This window comes from Dryobates pubescens, chromosome 27, assembly GCF_014839835.1.
Source record: "Dryobates pubescens isolate bDryPub1 chromosome 27, bDryPub1.pri, whole genome shotgun sequence".
Lineage (NCBI taxonomy): Eukaryota > Metazoa > Chordata > Aves > Piciformes > Picidae > Dryobates > Dryobates pubescens.
In genome coordinates, this window is record NC_071638.1 from 6,894,661 (window position 1) to 6,920,810 (window position 26,150).

At 43.5% G+C, this 26,150-nt stretch overlaps 1 protein-coding gene across 1 annotated transcript in view; it reads right to left on the reverse strand.

Annotated features, from left to right (window-relative positions):
- IQUB (IQ motif and ubiquitin domain containing) overlaps nucleotides 1–22,965 on the reverse strand; it is a 29,588-nt gene extending 6,623 nt beyond the window's left edge. The window contains exons 1-10 of the mRNA XM_054173781.1: nucleotides 22,895–22,965; nucleotides 21,793–22,289; nucleotides 20,330–20,491; nucleotides 20,049–20,224; nucleotides 19,692–19,847; nucleotides 15,492–15,702; nucleotides 10,982–11,157; nucleotides 6,957–7,127; nucleotides 4,407–4,583; nucleotides 2,751–2,999 (exon numbers count right to left, since the gene is read on the reverse strand). Of these exons, the coding sequence (XP_054029756.1) occupies nucleotides 2,751–2,999; nucleotides 4,407–4,583; nucleotides 6,957–7,127; nucleotides 10,982–11,157; nucleotides 15,492–15,702; nucleotides 19,692–19,847; nucleotides 20,049–20,224; nucleotides 20,330–20,491; nucleotides 21,793–22,042 (1,728 nt within the window). The 5' untranslated portion in view covers nucleotides 22,043–22,289; nucleotides 22,895–22,965. The remainder of the gene's footprint in view (nucleotides 1–2,750; nucleotides 3,000–4,406; nucleotides 4,584–6,956; nucleotides 7,128–10,981; nucleotides 11,158–15,491; nucleotides 15,703–19,691; nucleotides 19,848–20,048; nucleotides 20,225–20,329; nucleotides 20,492–21,792; nucleotides 22,290–22,894) is intronic.
- Between the last annotated feature and the right edge of the window lie 3,185 nt (nucleotides 22,966–26,150).

Here is a 26,150-nt window from a genome sequence, read left to right on the forward strand (position 1 = left end):
ACAAGAAGGACATGGACCTGATGGAGAGGGTCCAGAGGAGGGCCACAGAACTGATCACAGGGTTGGAACATGCCTGCTACAATGACAGGCTGAGGGAGCTGAGGTTGTTCAGCCAGGAAAAGAGGAGGCTCTGGGGAGACCTAATAGCAGCCTTCCAGTACCTGAAGGGGGCTACAGGAAGGATGGAGAGAGACTGTTTACAAAGGCCTGTAGTGATAGAACAAGGGGCAATGGCTTCTAAGTAGAAAAGAGTAGATTTAGACTGGATGTTGGGATCAGGTTCTTTACTATGAGGGTGGTGGAACACCGGAAGAGGTTGCCCAGGGAGGTGTTTGTGGCCCCATCCCTGGAGGTATTCAAAGTGAGGCTCGAGAAGGCTCTGGGCAGCCACCTCATATAGTTGAGGATGCCCCTGCTTACTGCAGAAGGGGTTGGACAAGACGACCTTCCAACCCTTCCGACCCAGACCATTCAATGACTCTTGACAAGGCATTATAATTAAAGAATCTCAAACTTCCTTTTGACAGCTGACTTTGTCTAAACCTTAGCATGGCTTGTTTTGGTAACAGTGGGATTTTGCTTGCCTGTTGCTGCAGAGGTATCAAAAATACAACTCAAAAACTGTTGCAAGAATGCTGATGCTGGAAAGATTTTGATTGCCAAATTTCAGAAAGTTCATCTGTATCTTAGCTGGTTAATATTTTCAATCAATAACACTTGGAAATTACCTCAGATTTAAAACTTTCCCAGCAAACACTGGAATTCTTTTGTTGACAAAGTCACAACTCAAAGATTATGCTGACGACAGAGGCAACAATTCTGTGAACTGAGTTGTTCCAGTAAAGATTATTAAGAAACATTAGCTATTTCATAATATTGCAGAAAAATACAGATTATGAGATTTTAAAGGTTAGATTATTTAATGAATTCCACTCCTAATAAATGCAGAACAGCAACAGTTCCAACTATAAGCTACTGACACAGCTCTTTCCTCTTTTTTTTTGCCTTTCAATAAAATAAAATAATTCAGTTGTACTACTGAAACAGTCCAAACAACAGGGCTCAAAATGTTTTACTAGTGTGGTCTGGATAATCAAGTAGTGTGGTGGATTGGGAAGTGATTGAAGGAAAGAAGTCAGAGAGTCGTAGTCAATGCGACGGAGTCTAATTGGAGGCCTGTATCTAATGGAGTCCCTCAGGGGTCAGTTCTGGGACCAGTGCTATTCAATATATTCATCAATGACCTGAATGAGGGAAGAGACAGCAGAGTCAGCAAGTTTGCTGATGACACAAATCTGGGTGAAGTGGCTGACACACTGTAAGGCTGTGCTGCCATTCAGTAAAGACTTATGCTGGAGAGTTGGGCAGGGAGAAATTAAATGAAATTCAACAAGGGCAAGTGTAGAGTCTTGCACCTGGGAAAGAACAACCCCATGTACCCCATGTACCAGTGTAGGTTGGGGACTGACCTGCTGGAGAGCGGTGAAGAGGAAAAGGACCTGGGGGTGCTAGTGGATGGGAGGTTGACCATGAGCCAGCAATGTGCTCTTGTGGCCAAGAAGCCCAATGCCATTCTGGGGTGGATTAGCAGGGTCATGGTCAATAGGTCAAGAGAGGTCTCTTCCAATGCTACTCAGCCCTGGTAAGGCTGCATCTGGAGTATTGTGTCCAGTTCTGGGACACTCTGTTCAGGAAGGACAGGGAACTGCTTGAAAGAGTCCAGCACAGAGTCACAAAAACGATGAAGGCAATGGAACGTCTTCTTGTGAGGAGAGACTGAGGGAGCTGGGATTCTGTAGCTTGGAGAGGAGGAGACTAAGGGCTGACCTCATTCATGTTTAATAGTATGTAAAGGGTGAGTGCCAAGAGGATGGAGCCAGGCTCTTCTCAGTGATGCCCAGTGACAGGACAAGGGGCAATGGGTGGAAGTAGAGGCATAGGAAGTTCCATGGAAACATGAGGGGAAAAATTTTCCCTGTGAGGGTGACAGAACCCTGGAAGAGGCTACCCATGGGGGTTGTAGAGTCTCCCTCTCTGGAGATATTCAAGACCCGCCTGGATGCATTCCTGTGTGACATGGTATAGGTGATCCTGCTCTGGCAGGGGTGTTTGACTAGCTGATCTATTGAAGTCCCTTCCAGCCCCTAATATTCTGTGATTCTTTGATTATGTCTTGAAAAATATTAGTCACAAAACCACTATTGTTGCTGTACAGATGATGCTAGGATCTTCAAGCCATAGGGCAGTCATAGAAGATGACTTTGATTTGTCAACAGACTAGCTAACCCAGGCTTCCCTTTTCTTGCATTGAAGCTACTGCAAATAGTTTGTGGACTGTACTAGAGAATATGCAGAAGGGCAAGACAATGCAAGAGGCAGTGGTGATTTATGCAGCCTTCAGACATTACAGACCAATAGCTCATTGCTGTGAAAAGGGCTGGAGTAGGAAGGTGTTAGAATAGAACTAACCTGGTTGGAAAAGACCTTCGAGATTATCAAGTCAAACCTATCACCCAGCACTGTCTAATCAATTTTTTAATGCATAGTTTGTAACCACCTTTGAAAGTACAGCTGTACTTCAAGAATTTCAGTGCTGCTTCTTCATGATATAGAATATCCCATACCACAGGAAGACGCTTTGGTAGCTTTTAGCTTGTTTTTCAACCTGTCAACAACATACACAAAATAAAGCAAAAATTCTTGTCAAACCCATTGTTTTCTATTATGAGCAATGCTCTTTCAGAATGTACCTGAATTGAGAAAACAATTTTAGCATCATCTTGGTAATCAGCTTCAGACTTTCTGAGATTTTCCAGAAGAAGTTTGTACTTGAAAAATGTGTCTCGCTGCTGAGCCTCATTACCAAGCTTGTAGCACAAACGACATCTGCCAATGGTGCGGGAACGAGCAGGAACTGGAAACTCAGTAGACATTAAGTGATTTTTGCAACTCTGACAGAAATGAACAGTTTTATAAAGCTTTAGGGGATCTGGTGGGACCTAAAAACAACATAAATAATGAAACAACAAATTAATTTACACCAAAGTATCTTTGTATTACTTGTGTGTCACTAACTCTGTCAGGAGATATTTTTATATATATTTATGGAAGTATTCTAATATGTAAAAGCTACTAATATTTGTTTTTAAATATAGAACAGACTAGACTAGACTAGACTAGACTAGACGGGAATAGACTGGAATAGAATAGAATAGACTAGACTAGACTAGACTAGACTAGAATAGAATAGAATAGAATAGAATAGAATAGAATTAACCAGGTTGGAAGAGACCTTTGAGATCATCGAGTCCAACTTATCATCCAACACTATCTAATCAACTAAACCATGGCACCCCATCCAGTCTCTTCCTAAACACCTCCAGTGATGGTGAGTCCACCACCTCCCTGGGCAGCCCATTCCAACGAGCAATCACTCTCTCTATGAAGAATTTCTTCCTAACATCCAGCCTAAACCTCCCCTGGTGCAGATTGAGACTTCACAGAAAGTGTTGTTAGCCATTGGAATGTGCTGCCCAGGGAGGCGGTGGAGTCACTGTCCCTGGAGGTGTTCATGGGGAGATTGGACGTGGCACTTGGTGCCATGGTTTAGTAGTCATGAGGTGCTGGGTGACAGGTTGGACTTGATGATCTCTGAGGTCTTTTCCAACCTTATTGATTCTATGATTCCATGATAAATCTGACTAAAACTTACTGACAGATTCTGTACTCCTGAGATACCATCAACCACTGTATGAAGAATCCTGCTCTGACAGATGCAGAATACATGCTACTGCCTAAAGCAGCAACAAATGAGAGTGAATTTTATTTTTAATTGCAATCTGCAGTCAGAAAATAAAAACAATTAACTTCAGAAGTGCCTGGCACTTACTACACCTCCTAGCTATTTCTTTTTTCTGACAAAGTAGAAACTGTTTGTATAACATAAAGTTGTAAAAGCTCTTGCTTAGGTGCAAGCTGATTAGACATTATTTGGACATAGGCAGTGTGGATGCATGGGATGCTGTCCCTTGTCCAGTGGAAAAAAAGATAATTGCTCTCTCTGTTGTTCCCCATTTGCTATTACATTTTACTCTTACCATCCTATAAGATCCACAATTTCTAATTCTCAGGGGCTTTATTTCATACTTAGAGTTCCTGGGTTCTCACAAGTGCTACCAGTCACTTGTCAGGTTCTTATACACATCCATGCCCTGTGCTTCCTACATGACTATATAAGATTATTGGTGCGAAGTCTGTGTGCTCGATAGATTTTACTGCTGAAGGAACTCCCACAGCAGTTCTACAGCAAAATGTAAAATAAAAAAGCTTTCATTGTTTTCCATTCCCCTTCTCCACCACCCTTATTTCAATGGCCACTCTGTCAGACTGCAAAATAGGAATAATACCTTAAGTATCCTAGCAACTTCAGGGTTAAACTTTGGATTTTTAGCATACTGAAGGAATAATGTACGAATTCTTCTTCTCAGTCCTTCTAAGTTGCATTCTTTCACCTCTCTCGACATAAGATCAACTTCCCTGTCAATTAATTCCACTATTTCTTGTGTTAGTTTACATTCATGTTCCTGAAAGAAAATACAAATAGGAAGGAAAACAAATTCCACAACAATAAGGAAACAAACCGATATGAAAGTAAGCTATGAATTCTGTGACAATCATCATTCATATCATAGAAGAACCTCTTAGTGTCTTAGGAACAGCCTCCAAGAAAACTAATGTGAAGAACTACAAATTTGAGAATACTCAAAGAGACTCCTCTTTAAGTGTCACGTGGATATATACTAAATCTGTGACTAGTAACTTGGAGGCATTTAAAAATGCTAAGCAGAGGCACACAACACATGTAAAATCTTCATTTGCCATAAGCCCCAAGAAATATCTCCCTAAGAAGCTGCCTTTGGATATATGAAAGGAGTTGCAATGCATACACACAGCAGAGGGTTAAAACCCCACTACACTTTCAAAAAAAAAATCCACCCCTACCAAGAAAACCAAACAACAACAAGAAAAGCCCCAAACCCCACCACACAAAAAGCATGGGGGACTTTATCACAGTATCACAGTATCACAAATTTTGGAAGTGACCTCGAGGATCATCGAGTCCAACCTGTCACCACAGACCTCATGACTAGACCATGGCACCAAGTGCCACGTCCAATCTCCTCTTGAACACCTCCAGGGATGGTGACTCCACCACCTCCCTGGGCAGCCCATTCCAATGACGAACGACTCGCTCAGTGAAGAACTTTCTCCACACCTCCAGTCTAAACTTCCCCTGGCACAGCTTGAGACTGTGTCCTCTTGTTCTGGTGCTGGTTGCCTGGGAGAAGAGACCAACCCCTTCCTGGCTACCACCACCTTTCAGGTAGTTGTAGAGGGCAATGAGGTCACCCCTGAGCCTCCTCTTCTCCAGGCTAAGCAATCCCAGCTCCCTCAGCCTCTCCTAATAGGGCTTGTGCTCAAGGCCTCTCCCCAGCCTCGTTACCCTTCTCTGGACACGTTCAAGTGTCTCGATGTCCTTCTTAAACTGAGAGGCCCAGAACTGGACACAGGACTCAAGTGGCCTAACCAATGCAGAGTACAGGGGCACAATGACTTCCCTGCTCCTGCTGGCCACACTATTCCTAATACAGGTCAGGATGCCATTGGCCCTCTAGGCCACCTGGGCACACTGCTGGCTCATGTTCAGGCAGCTGTCAATCAGTACCCCCAGGTCCCTCTCTGCCTGGCTGCTCTCCAGCCACTCTGACCCCAGCCTGTAGCTCTGCATGGGGTTGCTGTGGCCAAAGTGCAGCACCTGGCACTTGGACTTGTTAAATGCCATCCCATTGGACTCTGCCCATCTGTCTAGTCGGTCAAGGTCCCTCTGCAGAGCCTTTCTACCCTCTAACTGACCAACATATGCTCCTAACTTGGTGTCATCTGCAAATTTGTTGATGACTGACTCAATCCCCTCATCCAGATCATCAATAAAAATATTGAACAGGGTGAGGCCCAGCACTGATCCCTGGGGGAACGCCACTGGTGACTGGCATCCAGCTGGATGTGGCACCATTCACCACCACTCTCTGGGCTCGGCCCTCCAGCCAGTTCCTAACCCATCGCAGTGTGCTGCTGTCCAAGCCATGGGCTGACAGCTTGGCCAGGAGTTTGCTGTGGGGAACAGTGTCAAAGGCCTTGCTGAAGTCCAGGTAGACGTTCATGGACCAGGAGTGCTCCCAATGCTGGTACCCAAATTCTGGTACTACTAAGGCCAAGAAGGTTCTTATTTTGACAAGACCAGAAAGCAGCATTCTATTCTAGCTGGATATCTGACAGTATCACCTTGGAAGTACTTTGAAACTTCTATTATTCTTTTTGTACACGGATAAAGAAAACAAATATGAAGGACTAAAAGTAAAGCAAGCAGATTTCTATTCACTGGGAGCACTGGCAGCAGCAGTGGGGCTAGGGAGCAAGGGCTAAATAAAAAGTAAAAAAAGAAGTCTGTATTTGCCACCCATAAAAATGGGTACCTAGACCAACAGACTGATAAGGTTCTATAGAGATACTTCAATTAACTGGGGAAAAAAACAGCAACAGCCACTTACCTCTGTGCCAAGGTTTTCATGAGGTTTTTCATCAAAATTAAGTGAAACTTTGTACTAATATCATATTATGTATTGCTGCACAAAACAGTCTAAACCCATGCAATTAAAATCTTAACACAGTTCAAAGAAAAATGTGTACATCACAAAGTGAGCATGAATTTAGAGTGCATCTCAAATGTACATCCCCCTCTTATGCAAGGTGGTACACTTGGCTTTTTCCTGCTGTCAGCTGATCATCCTGGCACCTGTCTGTCAGAAGAAACATCGCTTGTGTGTCAACACAATTAACTGACTGTATCTTTGTGAAGTACAGCTTAAGCTAAAGATAAATACAAAAATAAGACATACCTTCACTGTACGTCTGAGTGTTAACAGCACATCTATCCTCTCCTCTTTTGGGATGCCATTCATGCTAATGCTGAAGTAGAGTTCAAATAGCTCCCTGGCACGGAGTGTGTGCGGTGTATCCATTTCAGTGATTCTTCCGTCATATGCTTTCCATCTCTTGGGCTGTGCACACTTCAGAAACAATTTGTATAACTCTGAGCTATTGTAATCTCATTATCAGCTAAAGAAGTGCATTATATTACACCAAGTTTCACCAGAGCAAATAGTATCACAGTATCACAGTATAACTAAGGTTGGAAGAGACCTCGAGGATCATCAAGTCCAACCTGTCTCCACAGACCTCATGACTAGACCATGGCACCAAGTGCCACGTCCAATCTCCTCTTGAACACCTCCAGGGACAGTGACCAACCCCTTCCTGGCTACCACCACCTTTCAGGTAGTTGTAGAGGGCAATGAGGTCACCCCTGAGCTTCCTCTTCTCCAGACTAAACCATCCCAGCTCCCTCAGCCTCTCCTCACAGGGCTGTGCTCAAGGCCTCTCCCCAGCCTTGTTGCCCTTCTCTGGACACGTTCAAGTGTCTCGATGTCCTTCCTAAACTGAGGGGCCCAGAACTGGACACAGTATAAATATAAATATAAATATAAATATAAATATAAATATAAATATAAATATAAATATAAATATAAATATAAATATAAATATAAATATAAATATAAATATAATATAAATATGATATAAATATGATATAAATATATATAAATAGGAACTTAACATTAGCACTTGACTAATTAAAAGGGCTAATTCTATTGTCGACATGTATACAGTAGCTGTTCCACCAGAGCAAGCACTGAAGTGCACTTTGTTAAAAGTTTCAGGTCATTACAACTTTGTCTTACAGTATTTTAAAAGTAAATAGTATTCTCCCACAGGGATAAGCTCTACATCTTTAAAGTGAATTTACTGTCAGTGGTGTTAGAATACATTTGCTCTGCATTTCATCTTGCAGTCATAAATGCCTTTAAACTATCAGTAAAAAAAATCAGTGGGCCTGTTGATTGTGTAAACATTGCAATGTTAAGACTTTGTAGTCTACTGCAGTACAAAATATCACTGCTAGCCATACAAATGGGTAGAGGACAGAGTTTGTCAAAGCTGACTAAGGCAAAGTAAGAGTTTACAGCTTATTGGATACTTCATTAGCTTCTTGTTTAATAACCTCATTATATATGATATGAGTACTTCAGTGGTCACTTTGCACATTGTAATTCCTACAAACAGCAGGAAGTTACATGGTGTCAGGTGCCCCACTTGGTTTGAAATGTCCAACTACTCTCCTCTTCCAACAGGAATGGTTTTGACTGCAAACCACACCGCTACATATAGAGGTAGGTATCCAAAACTCTCTCCTTATTATTAGCTAACCCCACTCCCTTTCCTGAATTGGAACAGGTATTTGGAACCTCATTCTGTGTATCAATTACTCTCTTTCACTATGTTTGGAACTTGAGTGTTCACAAATATTTGTGAACTTTGCAATCTCAGGGTGAGCTAACCACAGCAACACTTCATGCATCATCCACATGTCTAGCAGCTTTCTGGATATGATCCAGCGTTGACCTAATCATTATTTTGACTGAATATACAGGCTGGCTACGGTGACCAGATCTAAAAATACCAAGAATATTAGGTAGAACCAACATGATTAGTCCTCACCACAATCAAACCAAAGCTTTCCTCATTTTTAAGTAAACTAAATAAGGTAAGCAAAACAAAACAATTGAAAAAACCTGACATTGAGTAACTGGCATTTAATTACATTATCAGTGGGGTGGAACGCTAATTAGCAGTATTGCTCATCAAAGGTCACAAATCAGAGCCAACATTCATTAAGAAATGCAATAGCAAACCCAGACATTAGTAAAGGAAAAAAAAGAAGAAATCCTTAATTCCTTAGTAAAATCTTTGAACTTCCACAAAACTATAGAGACCATTTCCTGACATAAAATGAGAGCATTCTATCCTTGTGCAGCAATAGAAATTAAAAAACAACAACAAAACCAAGATGCCAAACCAAAAACCCCAAGGAAACAACAAAAACCACCCACTAGCTTAGAAGCTGTATCATGCTGTAACTCTTTTGTATAGTAGACTGTCAAAATCACTGTTTCTTCACAGAGTAGTTAATTGTTAATTCAGTAGCTGTATTTGATCCTCTTCAATTTAAGTCACTTATTAAAACCATGAAAGGTCAATTGCTTATGCTAGGGAGAGTCAATGGGCATAGCTTAGTCTAGAAACAGTGATTACAACTAGATTCTTCTCATAAATTTGCAACACCCCATATATGAGCTAGTCTTGGTATTCCACTCTGCAAATGGCCCTTAACACAGACCAACTATATTATGATAACATCTAAATTATTCGAAGCAAGATATCCTACCTGTAACTTCTGTATTTCTTTCTCGCTACCTCATAAAAATGAGGAGAAAGTTCTTCACTGAGTTATTCATCATTGGAATGTGCTGCCCAGGGTGGTGGTGGAGTCACCATCCCTGGAGGTGTTTGAGAGGGGATTGGACGTGGCACTTGGTGCCATGATCTAGTCATGAGGTTGGTGGTGACAGGTTGGACTCGATGATCTTTGAGGTCTCTTCCAACCTTGGTGATACTGTGATGCTGTGATAATAACTGGGGATAATATAAAATAAGAATATTTTAAAAGAAAAAACAACAGCTTTTTACTGAAAAACAAAATACAGAGGTGTCATCAGTAGGAAGGTTTCTAGTTACTTCAGCTCCCTCATTTCAGACCTATTTTATTGTATTTGAGATTAGCATAAGAAAATAAAAACTTCTGAGATTTTTTTTTTTGCCAGCCTTCTCTTGCCTTTTAGTCTGCTGGCAAGGCTGTGGAGTTTACAATAATCCTGTTAATCTGTCTTACCTTAGAGAGCAAGACTATTATAACTGCACTCTGGTACCAATGCATGAAAGCAGAAAAAAAACAAACTGTGCATCACAGAATCATAGAATCAATAAGGTTGGAAAAGACCTCAGAGATCATCAAGTCCAATCTGTCACCACAGACCTCATGACTACTAAACCATGGCACCAAGTGCCACGTCCAATCTCCCCATGAACAGCTCCAGGGACAGTGACTCCACCACCTCCCTGGGCAGTACATTCCAATGGCTAACATCTCTCTCTGTGAAGAACGTTTTCCTCACCTCGAGCCTAAACTTCCCCTGGCGCAGTTTGAGACTGCGTTCTCTTGTTCTGGTGCTGGTTGCCTGGGAGAAGAGACCAGGTAGTTGTAGAGAGCAAGAAGGTCTCCCCTGAGCCTCTTCTTCTCCAGGTTAAACAATCCAAGCTCCCTCAGCCTCTCCTCATAGAGCTTGTGCTCGAGGCCTCTCACCAGCCTTGTTGCCCTTCTCTGGACACTTTCAAGTGTCTCAATGTCCTTCTTAAACTGAGGGGCCCAGAACTGGACACAGGACTCAAGGTGTGGCCTAACCCGTACTGAGTACCGGGGCACAATGGCTTCCCTGCTCCTGCTGGCCACACTATTTCTGATGCAGGCCAGGAAGCCATTGGCCTTCTTGGCCACCTGGGCACACTGCTGACTCATGTTCAGCCAGCTGTCAGTCAGGTCCCTTTCTATTTGACTGCTCTCCAGCCACTCCGACCTCAGCCTGTAGTGCTGCAGGGGGTTGCTGTGGCCAAAGTGCAGCACCCGGCACTTGGACTTGTTGAATGCCCTGAGATCTATCACAGACACAGGCAGTTAACAGTCTTAATGATGCACTGATAGTTCTTCAGTCAGTCACCAATAGAAGAAATTCTTGGTTTGGAAAGAGAAACTAACTCAATGGTATTGACATGAGCAACTCAATAATGTGGATACTTATTCGCACAATTAGCTGGGTAACAAAATCTACTTTTTGGCAGGCAGTTTGCAAATTCCTCTTCTGTTGTTGTACTTCACTATTCTTCATATTCAGCCTAAAATTACCATACTGACCTTATCCAGAAAGTGCAATATTGCTTTCTGTTGATTCTCCTCATCCACATTTAGTTTGTGTCTTCCAATGGAAGCAATCAGCTGTGCCTCTTTTTCCAGAAGTCCACAAAGTGCAGCCTTTCTTTCAGCTCCAGTAAGACTTCTGTTAATCTTCTCTGTCTCCTCCTGCCTCCATACTATACACAAAAATAATTTGGGTATTTTTTACAGTATGTTTTGCAGTGAAACTTCTACTTTTATAATTAAGAAATAATTGTTTTTCAATATTCATCAAAAGCCAGTTCCAAAATAGCCCATAAATGAATGCAAATTATACAGATGTTCTGTGAGGGTATGTTTGTCTACATCAGTTCCAAATTGCCCATTCATACTCCAAACTCAGTGATGGATGTGAGAAAGAGAACTTAGTTCCTCTGGAAATGAATGATGAAATTATTCTTTTATGGTTTTGCACCTGAATTAGCTGTTTAAGATTCAAGCAGCTCCAGAAGGTATGAGCAATAGGAGCTTTTTAATCAGTTTCTCCTCAAAGTCTCAAGAAAAGATATCTTCTCAAAGGACTACAGACAGTACCTTACTGTAGTGCCATTAGTACTCAGGGCTGAGAATGCTAGTGCTTCTTGCTGAATAAACAACTAAAACCTAAAGAGGCCTGATGTCCTCCAAAAGTGAGATAAAACTTGAGTGAGAGTCACGTTTAGCACTCGAGGTCTTACCCTGAATATTTGAGTAGCATCATCATTTGCCATCTAAGGCAGATAAAAGTGCATTGTTAATTAGACAGTCATTGGTCTACTTTCCCTTTCCTCTTCTACAACTGAACTTCAAGTGGAAGTGGTATGCAAACTACTAGATAGCCGTGACAGCAGCATGTGAATCACTACGTGCTGTAGAAGAATGTGGCCTTAGGGTCAAATCACCAAGCACAGATTCTTGCTGCACTTTTAAGTTAGCCCAATTAATGATGGAAACATATAGATATGCCATATGTGCTGATTGATGATTATTTTATAGTACCTACATTTTTACTGTAAGTGCTGATACATAATTGTATGTCCTTTACAGAAATCTGTTAGTAAAATCAAGTTGTGTTTACTGATTAGTGTTTTCCTTTGCATACATTGTAACATTTCTTGGCTTTTCCAAGGGGTCTGTTGCATGTCCAATACATCTGGAGTTTTGTAGGGATTTTATGAAATGCAACATTTCAATAATCTTGAGTCATATCTGTTCTAGAACAGTTATGAAAAACCAGAACCCAACATAAAGAAAACAATCCAGTAAGTGAGGTACACTTATTGGGAAAAAAACATAACATCCTGTGTCAGGTATGATTAGAGGCAAGAGGAGGAAAAGGAAGAAGGTTTGTTTTCTGCCTATGGCTTCCTTATCTACTTTACCTTATGCTTTCTATTTTAAAAGATTTCAATTAATCTCCTTAAGGCTCTCCAGCTGTTTGAAAAGTTCTGAGTACCCAAAGATGTGTTTTTAAATAAAGACTTTTCAGCAAACGAAAGCACTGCAGAGAATTTATATGGAGATTGTATAAGCCTGAAGGGGGCAGCAACTTCAAAGGTAGAGCCAATCAGCACAGTAAGCAATTTCGAAGCAGCAGCAGCCATTGTCAGTACCTCCTGATTCACCATATAGAATAGAATAGAATAGAATAGAATAGAATAGAATAGAATAGAATAGAATAGAATAGAATAGAATAGAATAGACCAGACCAGACCAGGTTGGAAAAGACCTTCAAGATCATAGCATCCAACCCATCAACCAATCCAACCCACCTAAACAACTAACCCATGGCACCAAGCACCCCATCAAGTCTCCTCCTGAACACCTCCAATGATGGTGACTCCACCACCTCCCCAGGCATCCCATTTCAATGGGCAATCACTCTCTCTGTATAGAACTTCTTCCTAACATCCAGCTTAAACCTCCCCTGGTGCAGCCTGAGACTGTGTCCTCTTGTTCTGGTACTGGCTGCCTGGAAGAAGAGACCAACATCCATCTGTCTACAACCTCTCTTCAGGTAGTTGTAGAGAGTGATAAGGTCACCCCTGAGTCTCCTTTTCTCTGGACTAAGCAATCCCATCTCCCTCAGTCTTTCCTCATAGGGCTTGTGCTCCAAACCCCTCACCAACTCTGTTGCCCTTCTCTGGACTCGTTCCAGCAAGTCAACCTCCTTCCTAAACTGAGGGGCCCAGAACTGGACACAGGACTCGAGGTGCGGCCTAACCAGTGCAGTGTACAGGGGCAGAATGACCTCCCTGCTCCTGCATGCAATTGAATTCAAAACATTCTTCTTAAAGTGTTCTATGGACAGAGCCTCTACTCAGTATAATTTTTATTCCAGTTCTAACAAAAAGAAGTAGTTCATGCTTTTCAAATAGATAATCAATGTCTCCACATGGAGATGCACTGAATATATTGATACATATTTGCACCATACAGTCAACAGGCAAGTTTTTGTATCAACAGGGATTGCCTGCACTGACTGACCCTGTCATAGTAGGCTCCTGTTGCAATCAGCAGCAGTAACCTTCACAGATTTGTAGAGGACAATAGTCTCATTCTATTACTGTCACAAGGATTTAGCTTGTGTAGACTGTTGCCAGTGCAAGAATGTAAAAGTAGTTTCAGATGCAGGGAGAAAAAAATCCACTTCCTGGAACCACTAAGCTCTATTAAAACAAAGAGCATGACTGCAAGTCTCCACCTAGAGAAGCAACTAGTCAACACTGGTAAACAAAAACAGACAGCTGAAAGTCGTAATGTAAGCATTGTGCTTAAAAAGGAGACACTTTTGAAATGAACTCTTGCAGTTTCATTACATGCTGGTACAAGTTCTCTGCTTTCCATGGTTTTTGTTTTTCCAAAAGAACATAATACAAGGCATTTTGTCACATAGGGAACACCATTCTCCTGTAAACTATGTCAATTACCTGCAGCATTCACTTCATTTTTCCAGGAAAATTTAGAGATGCTTGCCTATATTAGACACCTTCCATTCCAGCACGAGAAGTAAGCTTTCCAGAATGCTCTGTAGCACTCCTGACAGATTGTTTAAATTTTGACCACACAGTTTTGTGAAATACGGAATAAAAGAGGCAGGGGGGAAAAGCAGGAGAAGATGTTGAGAACAAAAGGAATAATCTCTGTCATATATCGTAAAATCTGGGGAAAATACTGAATTCATTATTAAAAATGTCTATATTAAATGATAAATGGTAGGTCTTTACAGCCCCATGCAGAGCTACAGGCTGGGGTCAGAGTGGCTGGAGAGCAGTCAGGTGGAAAGGGACCTGGGGGTGCTGGTTGATGGTAGGCTGAACATGAGCCTGCAGTGTGCCCAGGCAGCCAGAAGGGCCAATGGCATCCTGGCCTGCATCAGGAACAGTGTGGCCAGCAGGAGCAGGGAGGTCATTCTGCCCCTGTACACTGCACTGGTTAGGCCGCACCTTGAGTACTGTGTCCAGTTCTGGGCCCCTCAGTTTAGGAAGGAGGTTGACTTGCTGGAACGTGTCCAGAGAAGGGCAACAAAGTTGGTGAGGGGTTTGGAGCACAAGCCCTATGAGGAAAGACTGAGGGAGCTGGGATTGCTTAGCCTGGAGAGAAGGAGACTCAGGGGTGACCTTATTGCTCTCTACAACTACCTGAAGGGGGGTTGTAGTGAGGCGGAGGTTGGTCTCTTCTCCCAGGCAACCAGTACCAGAACAAGAGGGCACAGTCTCAGGCTGCGTCAGGGGAGGTTTAGGCTGGAGGTTAGGAGGAAGTTCTACACAGAGAGAGTGATTGCCCACTGGAATGGGCTGCCTGAGGAAGTGGTGGGGTCGCCGTTGCTGGGGGTGTTCAGGGCGAGGCTTGACAGGATGCTTGGTTGCATGGTTTAGTTGATTGGGTAGTGTTGGATGATAGGTTGGACACGATGATCTCAAAGGTCTCTTCCAACCTGGTTTGTTCTATTCTATTCTGTTATATTCTATTCTATTCTATTCTATTATGGTATCATCTTCAGCATCCTAAATACAGAGTAAAAAGATTAAAGTAATTCTGCTATAAAAATCCATTGCCTCCTCCCCTAGTTGACATTAACATAAGAGAAGAATGAGAAAAAAAAAGCTAAAAGATTATCAAATACCATTATTCAACAAGCTGATTGTTTCATATAAAGGTGGACAAGTTTCTGGCTGGGATAAAGTAAATTTTATTTATAATGGTTTGTATAGTGCTATGTGCTATACTTGTAATGAAAACATAGCTGACACCATAAGGATGTTGTAGTTATTGCCAAACAGTGCTTACACAGAATAAAGGCTTTTTCTGCTTCAAGAAATATATTAAAGTCAAATAATTCTTTAAAAATGGAAGAAATACCACTCTAAGTCAAAAGAATCAGGGAAGTATCTATTGAAATATGTCAAAACCGGGAGAGTTTTCTTCAACAAACTGCACTCTTCTGCCGATTTAAGAGCATCGCTTTACAAGAGAAAAAAAGACAACTTACATTCCACAGCATGGTACAGCAGCTCGAAATCTTCTTTTGTTTTAGGGTTCAGTCTTCGTTCATACTCCCTTCTCAGTTTTTCTTCTTTTGCTTGTTTTCTCTGTAACTCCTCTTGTGCTTCCCATGCCAGCCTTAGCCTTTTTAACTCCCTCAGATTTTGCACCACATTTATAGCATGCCAACGACGGAAGTATGTCTGTAACACTATTACCTACATGTGGTACAACAATAAAGAATCACAAGTTTAAAACAACACAGCATGGGGTTTTTTCTTCAGTATCTTTTCTAAGATTTGGCTTGTACTCAAAGGGAGGTGGTGGAGTCACCATCGCTGGAGGTGTTTAGGAAGAGACTGGATGGGGCGGTTGGTGCCATGGTTTAGTTGATTAGATGGTGTTGGATGATAGGTTGAACTCGATGATCTCAAAGGTATCACAGTATCACAGTATCACCTAGGTTGGAAGAGACCTCAAAGATCATCAAGTCCAACCCGTCACCACAGACCTTATGACTAGACCATGGCACCAAATGCCATGTCCAATCTCCTCTTGAAGATGTCGAGGGATGGTGACTCCACCACCTCCCCGGGCAGCCCATTTCAATGACTAATGACTCACTCGGTGAAGAACTTTCTCCTCACCTCGAGCCTAAACTTCCCCTGGTGCAGCTTGACACTGTGTCCTCTTGTTCTGGTGCTGGTTGCTAGAGAGAAGAGACCAACCTTTCAGGTAGTTGTAGAGAGCAATGAGGTCACCCCTGAGCCTCCTCTTCTCCAGGCTAAACCATCCCAGCTCCCTCAGCCTCTCCTCACAGGGCTTGTGCTCAAGGCCTCTCACCAGCCTTGTTGCCCTGCTCTGGACACATCCAAGTATCTTCCAGCCTGGTCTATTCTATTCTATTCTATTCTATTCTATTCTATTCTATTCTATTCTATTCTATTCTATTCTATTCTATTCTATTCCGTTCCATTCCGTTCCATTCCGTTCCGTTCCCTTCCCCTCCCTTCCATTCCATTCCATTCCAATTCAGATGTTACAAAAGAAATCATGTACTATCAGTCTAAATACTAGCATACTTACTTATTTAGGTAATTAGTTTAATCAATGGAGAAACTAGGTTGAAATAATCAAGTTAAAGTATAAATTGCAATTACTAATCTATTTTTTCAAATCTCTCCTTAAAAAGACCTTTTCCATGTACTGTATTCATTCTTTTCTGTTCAGCATTGTGGATGGATGTTCTCATTTTACTATCCATTTATATAGTGTCTAGATTGAAAATTTCAACACAAATTTGCAAAATTTCTTTTCAATTTCTAATTGCCAAGACCAGCACACATACACAGAAAATCAACTCTACTTTGGTTTTTAAACAAATAATGAAATTACCAATGCTGTTATGATAGAACTTAACAAAACAAAACAAAACAAACAACAACCAAAAAAAAAGCCCCAACACAACCAGAAAAAAACCCACCTTTCAAAGCTTTGGCCACTGAAGACTGAGGAAATGTCTATCCTGAGCTAAGGGAGCACAACACACAAGCCTGAGCTCCTTGCCATCTGAGTTCACACTTGCACCAAAAGCAGTTTAGTCAGGTCAATACCAAAAGCCAGCAAGCATTGTTCAGTGTTGAAGGCTACCAAGCACAAACCCACAGTCATACTGTCCCCAGAGCTATTTTAACCTAACATTTCTCTTCAATATGGAACTGCACTGCACTGTGTAAATCCATCAACTTGAATCAACACCAAGGGGATGTCTCTCTACTGTGCATTATAGATTACCTACAAATACATCACAGGTTTCAGTAAGTGGCAGTGATGATCAGTAAACCACATTGGTGGCCCTGGGAAATGGCTACCTATTTGGGTTCCACTTCTACAAGACACTTACTGCTGTCACCTGATGCTGACCAGATAAAAAGTTCTCACTGAAAACTTCTACCCAGAAGTTTTTAAAGCATCTGCCAACCACATCAATATAATTTCAGAATAGAATAGAATAGAATAGAATAGAATAGAATAGAATAGAATAGAATAGAATAGAATAGAATAGAATAGAATAGAATAGAATAGAATAGAATTAACCAGGTTGGAAAAGACCTTCAAGATCATCAAGTGTCCAACCTATCATCCAACACCATCTTATCAACTAAACCATGGCACCAAGTGCCTCATCCAGTCTTTTCTTAAACACCTCCAGTGATGGTGACTCCACTACCTCCCTGGGCAGCCGACTCCAACGGCAATCTCTCTTTCTGTGAAGAACTTCTTCCTAACATCAAATCTAAACCTCCTCTGGTGCATCTTGAGACTGTGTCCTCTTGTTCTGGTGCTGGTTGCCTGGGAGAAGAGACCAACCCCCACCTGGCTACAACCTCCCTTCAGGCAGTTGCAGAGAGCAATAAGGTCTCCCCTGAACCTCCTCTTCTCCAGGCTAAGCAACCCCAGCTCCCTCAGCCTCTCCTCATAGAGCTTGTGCTCCAAACCTCTCACCAGCCTTGTTGCCCTTCTCTGGACACGTTCCACCATCTCAACATCTTTCCTAAACTGAGGGGCCTGGAACTGGGCACAGGACTCAAGGTGTGGTCTAACCAGTGCTGAGTACAAGGGCACAATGACTTCCCTGCTCCTGATGGCCACACTATTCCTGATACAGGCCAGGATGCCATTGGCCTTCTATCAACCAGTACCCCCAAGGTCCCCCTCTGCCTGGCTGCTCTCCAGCCACTCTGACCCCAGCCCATAGCACTGCATGGGATTGTTGTGGCCAATGTGTAGAACCCAGCACTTAGCTGTGTTAAATCTCACACCATTGGACTCTGCCCATCTGTCCAGCCTGGCAAGGTCCCTCTGCAGAACTCTCCCACCCTCTATCAGATCAACACCTGCGCCCAACTTGGTGTCATCTGTAAATTGACTGATGATGGACTCAATCCCCTTATCCATATCATCAATAATGATATTGAACAGGATGGGGCCCAGCACTGATCCCTGGGGGACACCACTAGTGACTGGCTGCCAGCTGGATGTGGCATCATTCACCACCACTCTCTGGTCTCAGCCCTCCAGACAGTTCCTAACCCAACACAGAGGGCTGCTGTCCAAGCCACGAGCTGACAGCTTGGCCAGGAGTTTGCTGTGAGGGACGGCATCAAGTCCTTGCTGAAGTCCAGGTAGACTACATCCACAGCCTTCCCCACATCATGCAGAATGATCTGTTTCTCAGACTGTCTATTTTTAAGAAATCAAATTTGTAACTAGCCTGTTTCCAAGGCAGTACTTCATCTAATATGATGTTGGGTGCACAGCAGTTAGATGTGCAGTCACTGAATACATGGTTTTCAAAAAGCAATTTGGAATGCTTAAATGGCATCCTCTGCACAATCACTATACATAACCCCTCATCAGAATCACCTGCATGATGCAACTCAGTATACCAAAAACCTCCACAGAACAACTTTAATGCCAAAGCAGGAGCTTGAAGACAATCCAGAACAGAACAGTATGCCAAAACACACATGTTGAATGCAGGTCTGCTGAAGCCTATCCAAATACTCTATCCATTTGAAGCCATACATTAAAGAACTAGAATCATTGAATGTTTTGGGTTGGAAGGGACCTTTTTTAAGGCCATCAAGTCTGACCTCCCTGCAGTGAGCAGAAATATTTGTAACTGGATCAGCTTGCTCTGAGCCTGGTCCACCTTGAATGTTTCCAGCGATGGGACACCTCTCTGGGCAACATGTTCCAGCCTTTCACCACCCTCATTGTAAAGAGTATCTTTCTTATGTCTAGGCTGTAGCTTAGATCATGACATAGAGATAAGACTAGTGTAATTCCTAATGCTCTATATGGAAACGTACTGTCACTGAAAGGCTGAGACCAGTTGGACTTGATGATCTTTGAGGTCTCTTCCAACCTTGGTGATTCTGTGATTCTGTGAAAATCACAATTCTTAATATGTAAGAAACCACAAGGTCTGCTATGTCATTAAAAAACCCCAAATACTGTAAATGAGCAGACACATGCTTCCCCCACAGCTGAAAGATTAACAAAACCCTGAAGATTGACATTTAAGATTTTGCAGTTCACTGTTAAATTCACTCTCCAAACACTCTGAACATTCATTAAAAATTCAGATAACCTTCAGAATAATTTGCTTTAGAGATGCAAATTCAAACAGATGAGAACTTACTGCTTCGAGCCTACGTTTATGGTATTCCTCTGCTGTAAGATACTTTCCAGGGCTTATTACTTTGTCAGTCGTATTTGACACATACAAGCCAATTTTAGTCATCTGTGTTGATGTTGTGTTTTTTGTTTGCTGTGGCTTATTTTTCTCAAAAAAGGTCTGGAGGAAAAAAGAATGCATGTCAAATATTCATTACAGCTATTTATAACAAAAATCACAAGATACTCATCTACTAAATACTTTGACTTGCACACTTAACTTCTGATGTACTTCCTCATTCCTATTGGAAATGACTGTGCCACATGCTATTCTGTTTGGCAAAACCAGCATTCTAAGAAGACAGTGCAAAGCTATAATTACCTGTGTTTCCCTACAAAATACTTGAATTCCTTTGTCAGGTGGAGTTTTGGGTATTGTTTGTGATCCTGCATTATGAAATTCCACTCCTGTTATCCTGTTCTTAAATCCACCCAGAAATGGTTTATGATAGGCAGGTCTTTCAATTTTTACAACTACATCTTGGAGTGAAGCAGAATCTGTTAAAATGAAAGTTCCAAGACAGAGAAGTTGTTTCTCCTAGTAACATATTAAGATTAGAGCACAATTATATATATTGATACACACTTTAAAACAGCATTCACCTCTTTGTACTCTGACAGTTATGACATCAGGCATGTGGTAGTCTTGTTGAACTGCTTTCCCAGGAAAAGCTTCCTGATCAAGATATAACTTCTCAGACTGGATAGTTTCATCAGAGTTAGCCCTCGCCCTCTTAAGAGCTTCAGCATCCTCAATCATGCTCCCTGAAAAGAAAGCCAAAATTAATTCCTAACATGTTTCTAAGAAAAAACCAAAACATCCAGATTAATAAAACAATTCAAGTTTATCCTGAGATGATTTTATTGAAACACTGCAACATAGAATTGTGACAGCTTAGGCTGTGCCTTTAAGAAAAGACAGCAACAGAATTCTCTAGCTGAGTGTTTGGGTGTAAAAAGGAAAACAAAGATTAATTCTAAACCAATTTCACTGGTAGATGACTGGGATGTCAGCATGCTGCTGACCCTGGACTGAAACTGATAAGATAAGCAGATAACTTTTCTTAACACATGCTTTGAATTTCCCTTAATATCTTTTTCTCTTTCTTTCTCCTTTTTCATCTAAATAACTGGACAGAAAGGGAAGGGGGAGAGAGGCTGGGAGGAACCTGAGGTGACATCCTCCTTGGGAGGGGGATCTGTGTTGTGCTCTTTCCTGTAAATTCTTGTATGATATTGTAAATACTGCATATTTTGTATATATTCATTGCATTTCATCATTGCTTGTAAAATACAGCTTTTCATACGCTTCTTCAGCTGAGTTTAGCTGTGCTTTATGTTGGTGGGTGCACTGAACCATCAAGCCACTACAAGAATAATCATAGATTTTTGAGCTGGAAAGACACTGTGTTTGAAAGTCGAAATAATTTTATCATATAGTTTAAAAACAAATACTAAACTAATACAGTCACCACCAAAAAAAAGTCATTATTACTAGAGATAAATCATTTTTTCAACCAAAAAAAGTTACAGCAAGTCAATGTTTCATTTGCAAATGCATAATTTTAAATAAAAGCTACCTACTGATACAAGGAACTTTTACTGAAAAATCTTACTCAAACTTGCTCCAGTTTTGATGACTGAAAAGGCATGGATAACAGAAGGGTGGCAAGGTAAATTACAGGAGAATCTGAAACGTCTGCAATTGAGGTGATCAATGTGGTCTAGTTTAAACTGTTAGAAGCCCATGTATGCACGTGAATCACACACTGCTGTCATTCCAATGTGAGGACAAAATACATACACATACACCTGTTTCTGGAAACGAAGATTACTATGAAGTGCCATATTAGTCTATAAACCGATACTATAACTTTAAAGAATGCATTCCTTGTCTTTTCAAGCATGGTTTTATAAGATTTTTAAAAGCCACTGCAACACCAACATCCAGTAAACATTCATGGAATGAGGGTGAGGGGTGTGCAAGAAGCCATGGTCAAGTTGCAGGGGAAAAATCAAACCATCTTTTTAAAGCTTTAATGTCAACTCCTTTGTAACTTCTTTACCTCTTCTTGTTCCATTTGCCATATCTGCTGACCGTACTGAGTTTTGAGATGTTTGTCCCTCTCTTGCTGAATCGTTTATTTCAAGTAAAGTAGGATCATTGTCATTGCTAACAAGAGACATGCTCTCAGATGATGCACTGAATGCGGCATCTGGCTCAAGTATATCCTGCCCGTTATTTCTGGTCACTGCATTGCCTAGCCCTTCGCAAGGTGATTCACACTGTGCTGAATTTGGCAGCTTCTGTTCCATCCTTGACTGCTCCAGAGAAGACTGTTCCCTTCAGTCCTCCTCTGTACACCCTGTGTACTGCACAGTACCTGTAGCTTCTGAAAGCAGAGGTTTCTCTTCTGGGTCCCCATTCTTGGCCTCTCTAACTAGTCTTCCTGAGGATGCTGGTGTCTGCTTTGTACCTGACTTTTCCGCTGTAGCAGCTTCAAGACAACTATCTGATGTATCATCCATCTCCTAAAGCATCACTTGCACATTTTTAACCTGTCTGCAAGAATAATCACAATTATCTAGTTAAAAATTCATACTGGCACATTTCTGCTTACAAGAATATGGCTGGGGGTCTTTACTTCCACCAAACACAGAACACTTCACATCTCATTGGTCTTCAACAGTAGTAATGCTGCACAGCATTGCCAGCAGGGCATCCGGACAACGCCGATATAATGAATATATAAATTCTTTATACGGCTATAAAGGCTTTACAGACCAGTTTTACCCAGGGGCAGCACACCTTTAAGGTTTTGCGCGCTGCCACTGAGAACACCTGGGCCGGGAGAATGCAAATGCCATATTCACGTTAAAAAAATGCCAGGAGTCCAAGGGTAGAACTCCCCGGCCGGAGCCAGGCCGCCGCCGCGGCGCGCACAGCCAGCCCGCAGCCGTCGGGCCGCTTCTCCCGCCACGCGCCCCCTGGCGCCCGCTTGGCCCCCGGCGCGTGGCGGCGGACAGCGCGCAGGCGCCACCCGCCGGGCCGCCGCGGCGAGCCCCGCACCGGAGCCCCTGGCACGGGACGCGCTGGGGGCCGGAGGGCTGCGGCCGCGGTTTGGGGTACGAGTGGGGCTTCCCTTCACCCTTCTCCTGGCCCCGCACCCGTTGCTTTCTCTCTCCACGGTTCCCGATGGGCCTTCCTCCCCTGGCGACTCCCTGCAGCGTCCGCTCCTCGCAGCAGCGGCGTGTGGCAGTAGCCATAGTAACCGGGGCTGGGCGGCGTGGAGGCCGCGGCTGAGAGGCGGGAGCCGCGAGCATGTCCCGCCCCCAGCATGCGCAGTAACAAAGGACGTGTCCTGCGGGCGGGGCGCCGGGCCGCGCTGCCCGAGCCTCAGGGGCGAGAAAGGACGAGAGCAAGGGGAAAGTGCAAGCAGCGTGAGAGGAGTCGAGACACCGCAGTAGCTCCACTTTACCCCATCGCGGTTAACGGAAGCACCGCAGCACCGCAGACTGTAGCACTTGCAGCAGTTTCGCCCGGCCTCGTTCATCACTGCCTTGGCATTACACAACCAGTTAAAATTGCCATGGTCCTCTCTTGTGACCCTCAGCTGGGTGAAGATCAACTCTTACCGTCTTACAGTGGCATTAACGTAAGAAAACAGCCATTCTTCTTACAGTCTATACTTCAGATAGTGGCAGAAATCGTGCTAATACCCAAGACTGCTTCCCGGATATTACCAAAAGTTGCTGTTTGGCTGTTGACAACCCTTGCTGTGTGATTGCTCTCCCTAGCTGTTTGAGCACTTAACCTGTGTGATGTGTTGAGCCCATTATGAATGTTTTCCCCTGGAAGGTTCTGTTGAGAGGACTGACACTGCTGAGTGGAAATTAAGACACAGCATACTTAAAGCCACATGAATTTCCTAGTGTTTGATGGGTGGTTTCTGAGACAATTCATGTGACTATTTCTGCACATTACAGAAAAAAACAGACCACTTTCACTTCCCACAACCATTTCAGAGATTACTCAGTTCTGCAGCTCTGGGAGAATCCTGAAAAGTGTTTTTTTAGCAGGCATTGGAACTCTATTTTTTACTTTTTTAATAAAGGAATAGCATATACCCTGTAAGTTAGATTTCACTCCTCCCCTCCCTTTGGACACAATCAGAATATATATCCAAGGTTAAGATGGTGCCCTGCTCAAAGCACAGCCACTCACAATAGGTTAAACAGTCCAGAGAGCATGCTAGCAACTCAGTACTGCAATCCCAGAGTTGATTTGCTGCTTTCCCAGGCTGTCTCTACCCCTCCTTGCAGACAGGGTGATTTTTCACTTGCATAACAACTTCAATCAGAAGATCTCAAAGTATGTGGATTCTGGCTTATACAAATACCTATCAAAAGCACGATATGAACAGTGCATACAAACCACACAAACCATGCAGCCATGAACAACGTGTTAACACAAACACTGCAGAGCAGCATACGCTCTGAGCCCAGTACTCTGCTGCCTTTTCAGTGAACCACCCCCTGACTGTTGATGGGTGTGTCTCCAGTGTGGCACTGAATTCATCAAAGTGGCCATGGGGCTTTTCAATTTCCCATCCCCAGATGTAAAGGGGTCTCTGTGGCTGAGAGACAGGGTTCCTCAATATGGAGGTTCTCCCTTGCCAGGCAAAGCTGGCAGAGCTGAAGCAGCTGTCTTTGAAGGCTGGAGCAGGAGAGCAGACTCGGCTCTGGCTTCCGGTGAGCTTTCTACCATAGAGCTGCTTTGCCTGGCTGCTGCTTTCATTCAAAGCTTGAAGCACTGTCCTTTTCACTCGAGATTCCTTCAAACATCTTGTGAGGCGCTCTGCACTCCCAGGGAAATAGAATCATAGAATCAATAAGGTTGGAAAAGACCTCAGAGATCATCAAGTCCAACCTGTCCCCCAACACCTCATGACTACTAAACCATGGCTTCAAGTGCCTCATCCAATCCCTATTTGAACACCTCCAGGGACGCTGACCCCACCACCTCCCTGGGCAGCCCATTCCAATGGCTAACAACACATTCCATCTTAAATTGAGGGGCCCAGAACTGGACACAGTAATCAAGGTCTGGCCTGTGGTTTTTTGGTTTGTGGGTTTTTATTATTTTAAATTTGATTTTTTTTCTTTTTTTTTTTAGAAACAATCCTAGCTTTATTTTCACAGACTCGGTCGCAGACTCAGGACCACAGCAACAAGGACAGCGGGAGGAGTTTTCAGACATTGTAGCCAGTCAGGCCGCCCTTGCCGATGATCTCCCCGATGCAGACCCAAACCAGCACCTCCGTGGCCAGCAGACCATTCCTCAGCGCGTCCCGGCTGGTGAGCTGTGCCAGCCGGCCACTCTGGAAGCTCCTGACCAGCGCCTTTGTGCTGTCGATGGCCCGCGGGATTGATGTCGAGGGTTTCGGGGCCTTTTGGACTTTCACTTTCAGGCGGCACGGTCCCGGGCTGAGGCGAGCGGCGATCGCTCTCAGGCTTCTGCGCCTCCGTGCGGGGAGCGGGCGGCGAAAGCCCTTTCCAATGCATTCCTCACGGCGACTGCTGCGCGGGCGGGATCGGTGCGCTTTCGAACGCTGCGGGCAGTTGCCTCGTCCGCAGGTCAGGGACAGAATTGCTTTCTGCCTCTGCGACTCCCCTTAAGGAGGCAGTCGACTTCGTTTGCAGCACCCAGAAATGATAAAGCCTCCGATTCTGCCTCCATCGTTTCTCTTCAGAGGAGAAGTCGCTGGTCGTAACTTTGCAATTCCTCTAGCACAGTAGGACGCAAGTGCCCATGATCACAGCATGCAGGCTGCTGGGCTGGCCAGCGCTCTCGGCCAGCTTTGGGAAATACGTTCCGGAGTTTTGCAGTTTTGTTTTGCCCAGTCTAAATCCGAGACTGTTGGTACACCCCCCAGTTCTTGCAAACTACGTTTCATTGGGCATCCTGCTTGATTCTGTGCCACTCTGGAACTGCCTCCACTTGCTGATGTGGGTGGTGCTCCCCGCAGAAGGACCTGGGGAGAAGAGGAAAGCCATCCTGAGTGAGGAGAGGTGTCAGGGCCTTCCGTGGTGCGGGAGGAAAGGGGAGAGGAGTTACCTGCACTAGGCAAAGTACTGGCTTAGCAAGAGGGTTAATGTTAGGGTGAGGGTCATGGCTACGCTTATGGCTCTGACTCTAGGGTTCGGGTTAAGCAAGGAAGGCTGTGGATGTCTTAAGGAGCCTCAGAGCTCTTCTTTGGGGAGTGGGAAGTCTCACAGGGAATTGCTTTCTGCTTTGCCTGAAGCTGGCAGGCAGAGGAATGAAGGTAGGAAGGCGCCTGTGTGAGGGCCAGCTGCCCTTCCCTGTAGCGTCCAATGTACTGGGTGACACACCCAGCCCGTGTGGCACAGGGGAGATGGAAGC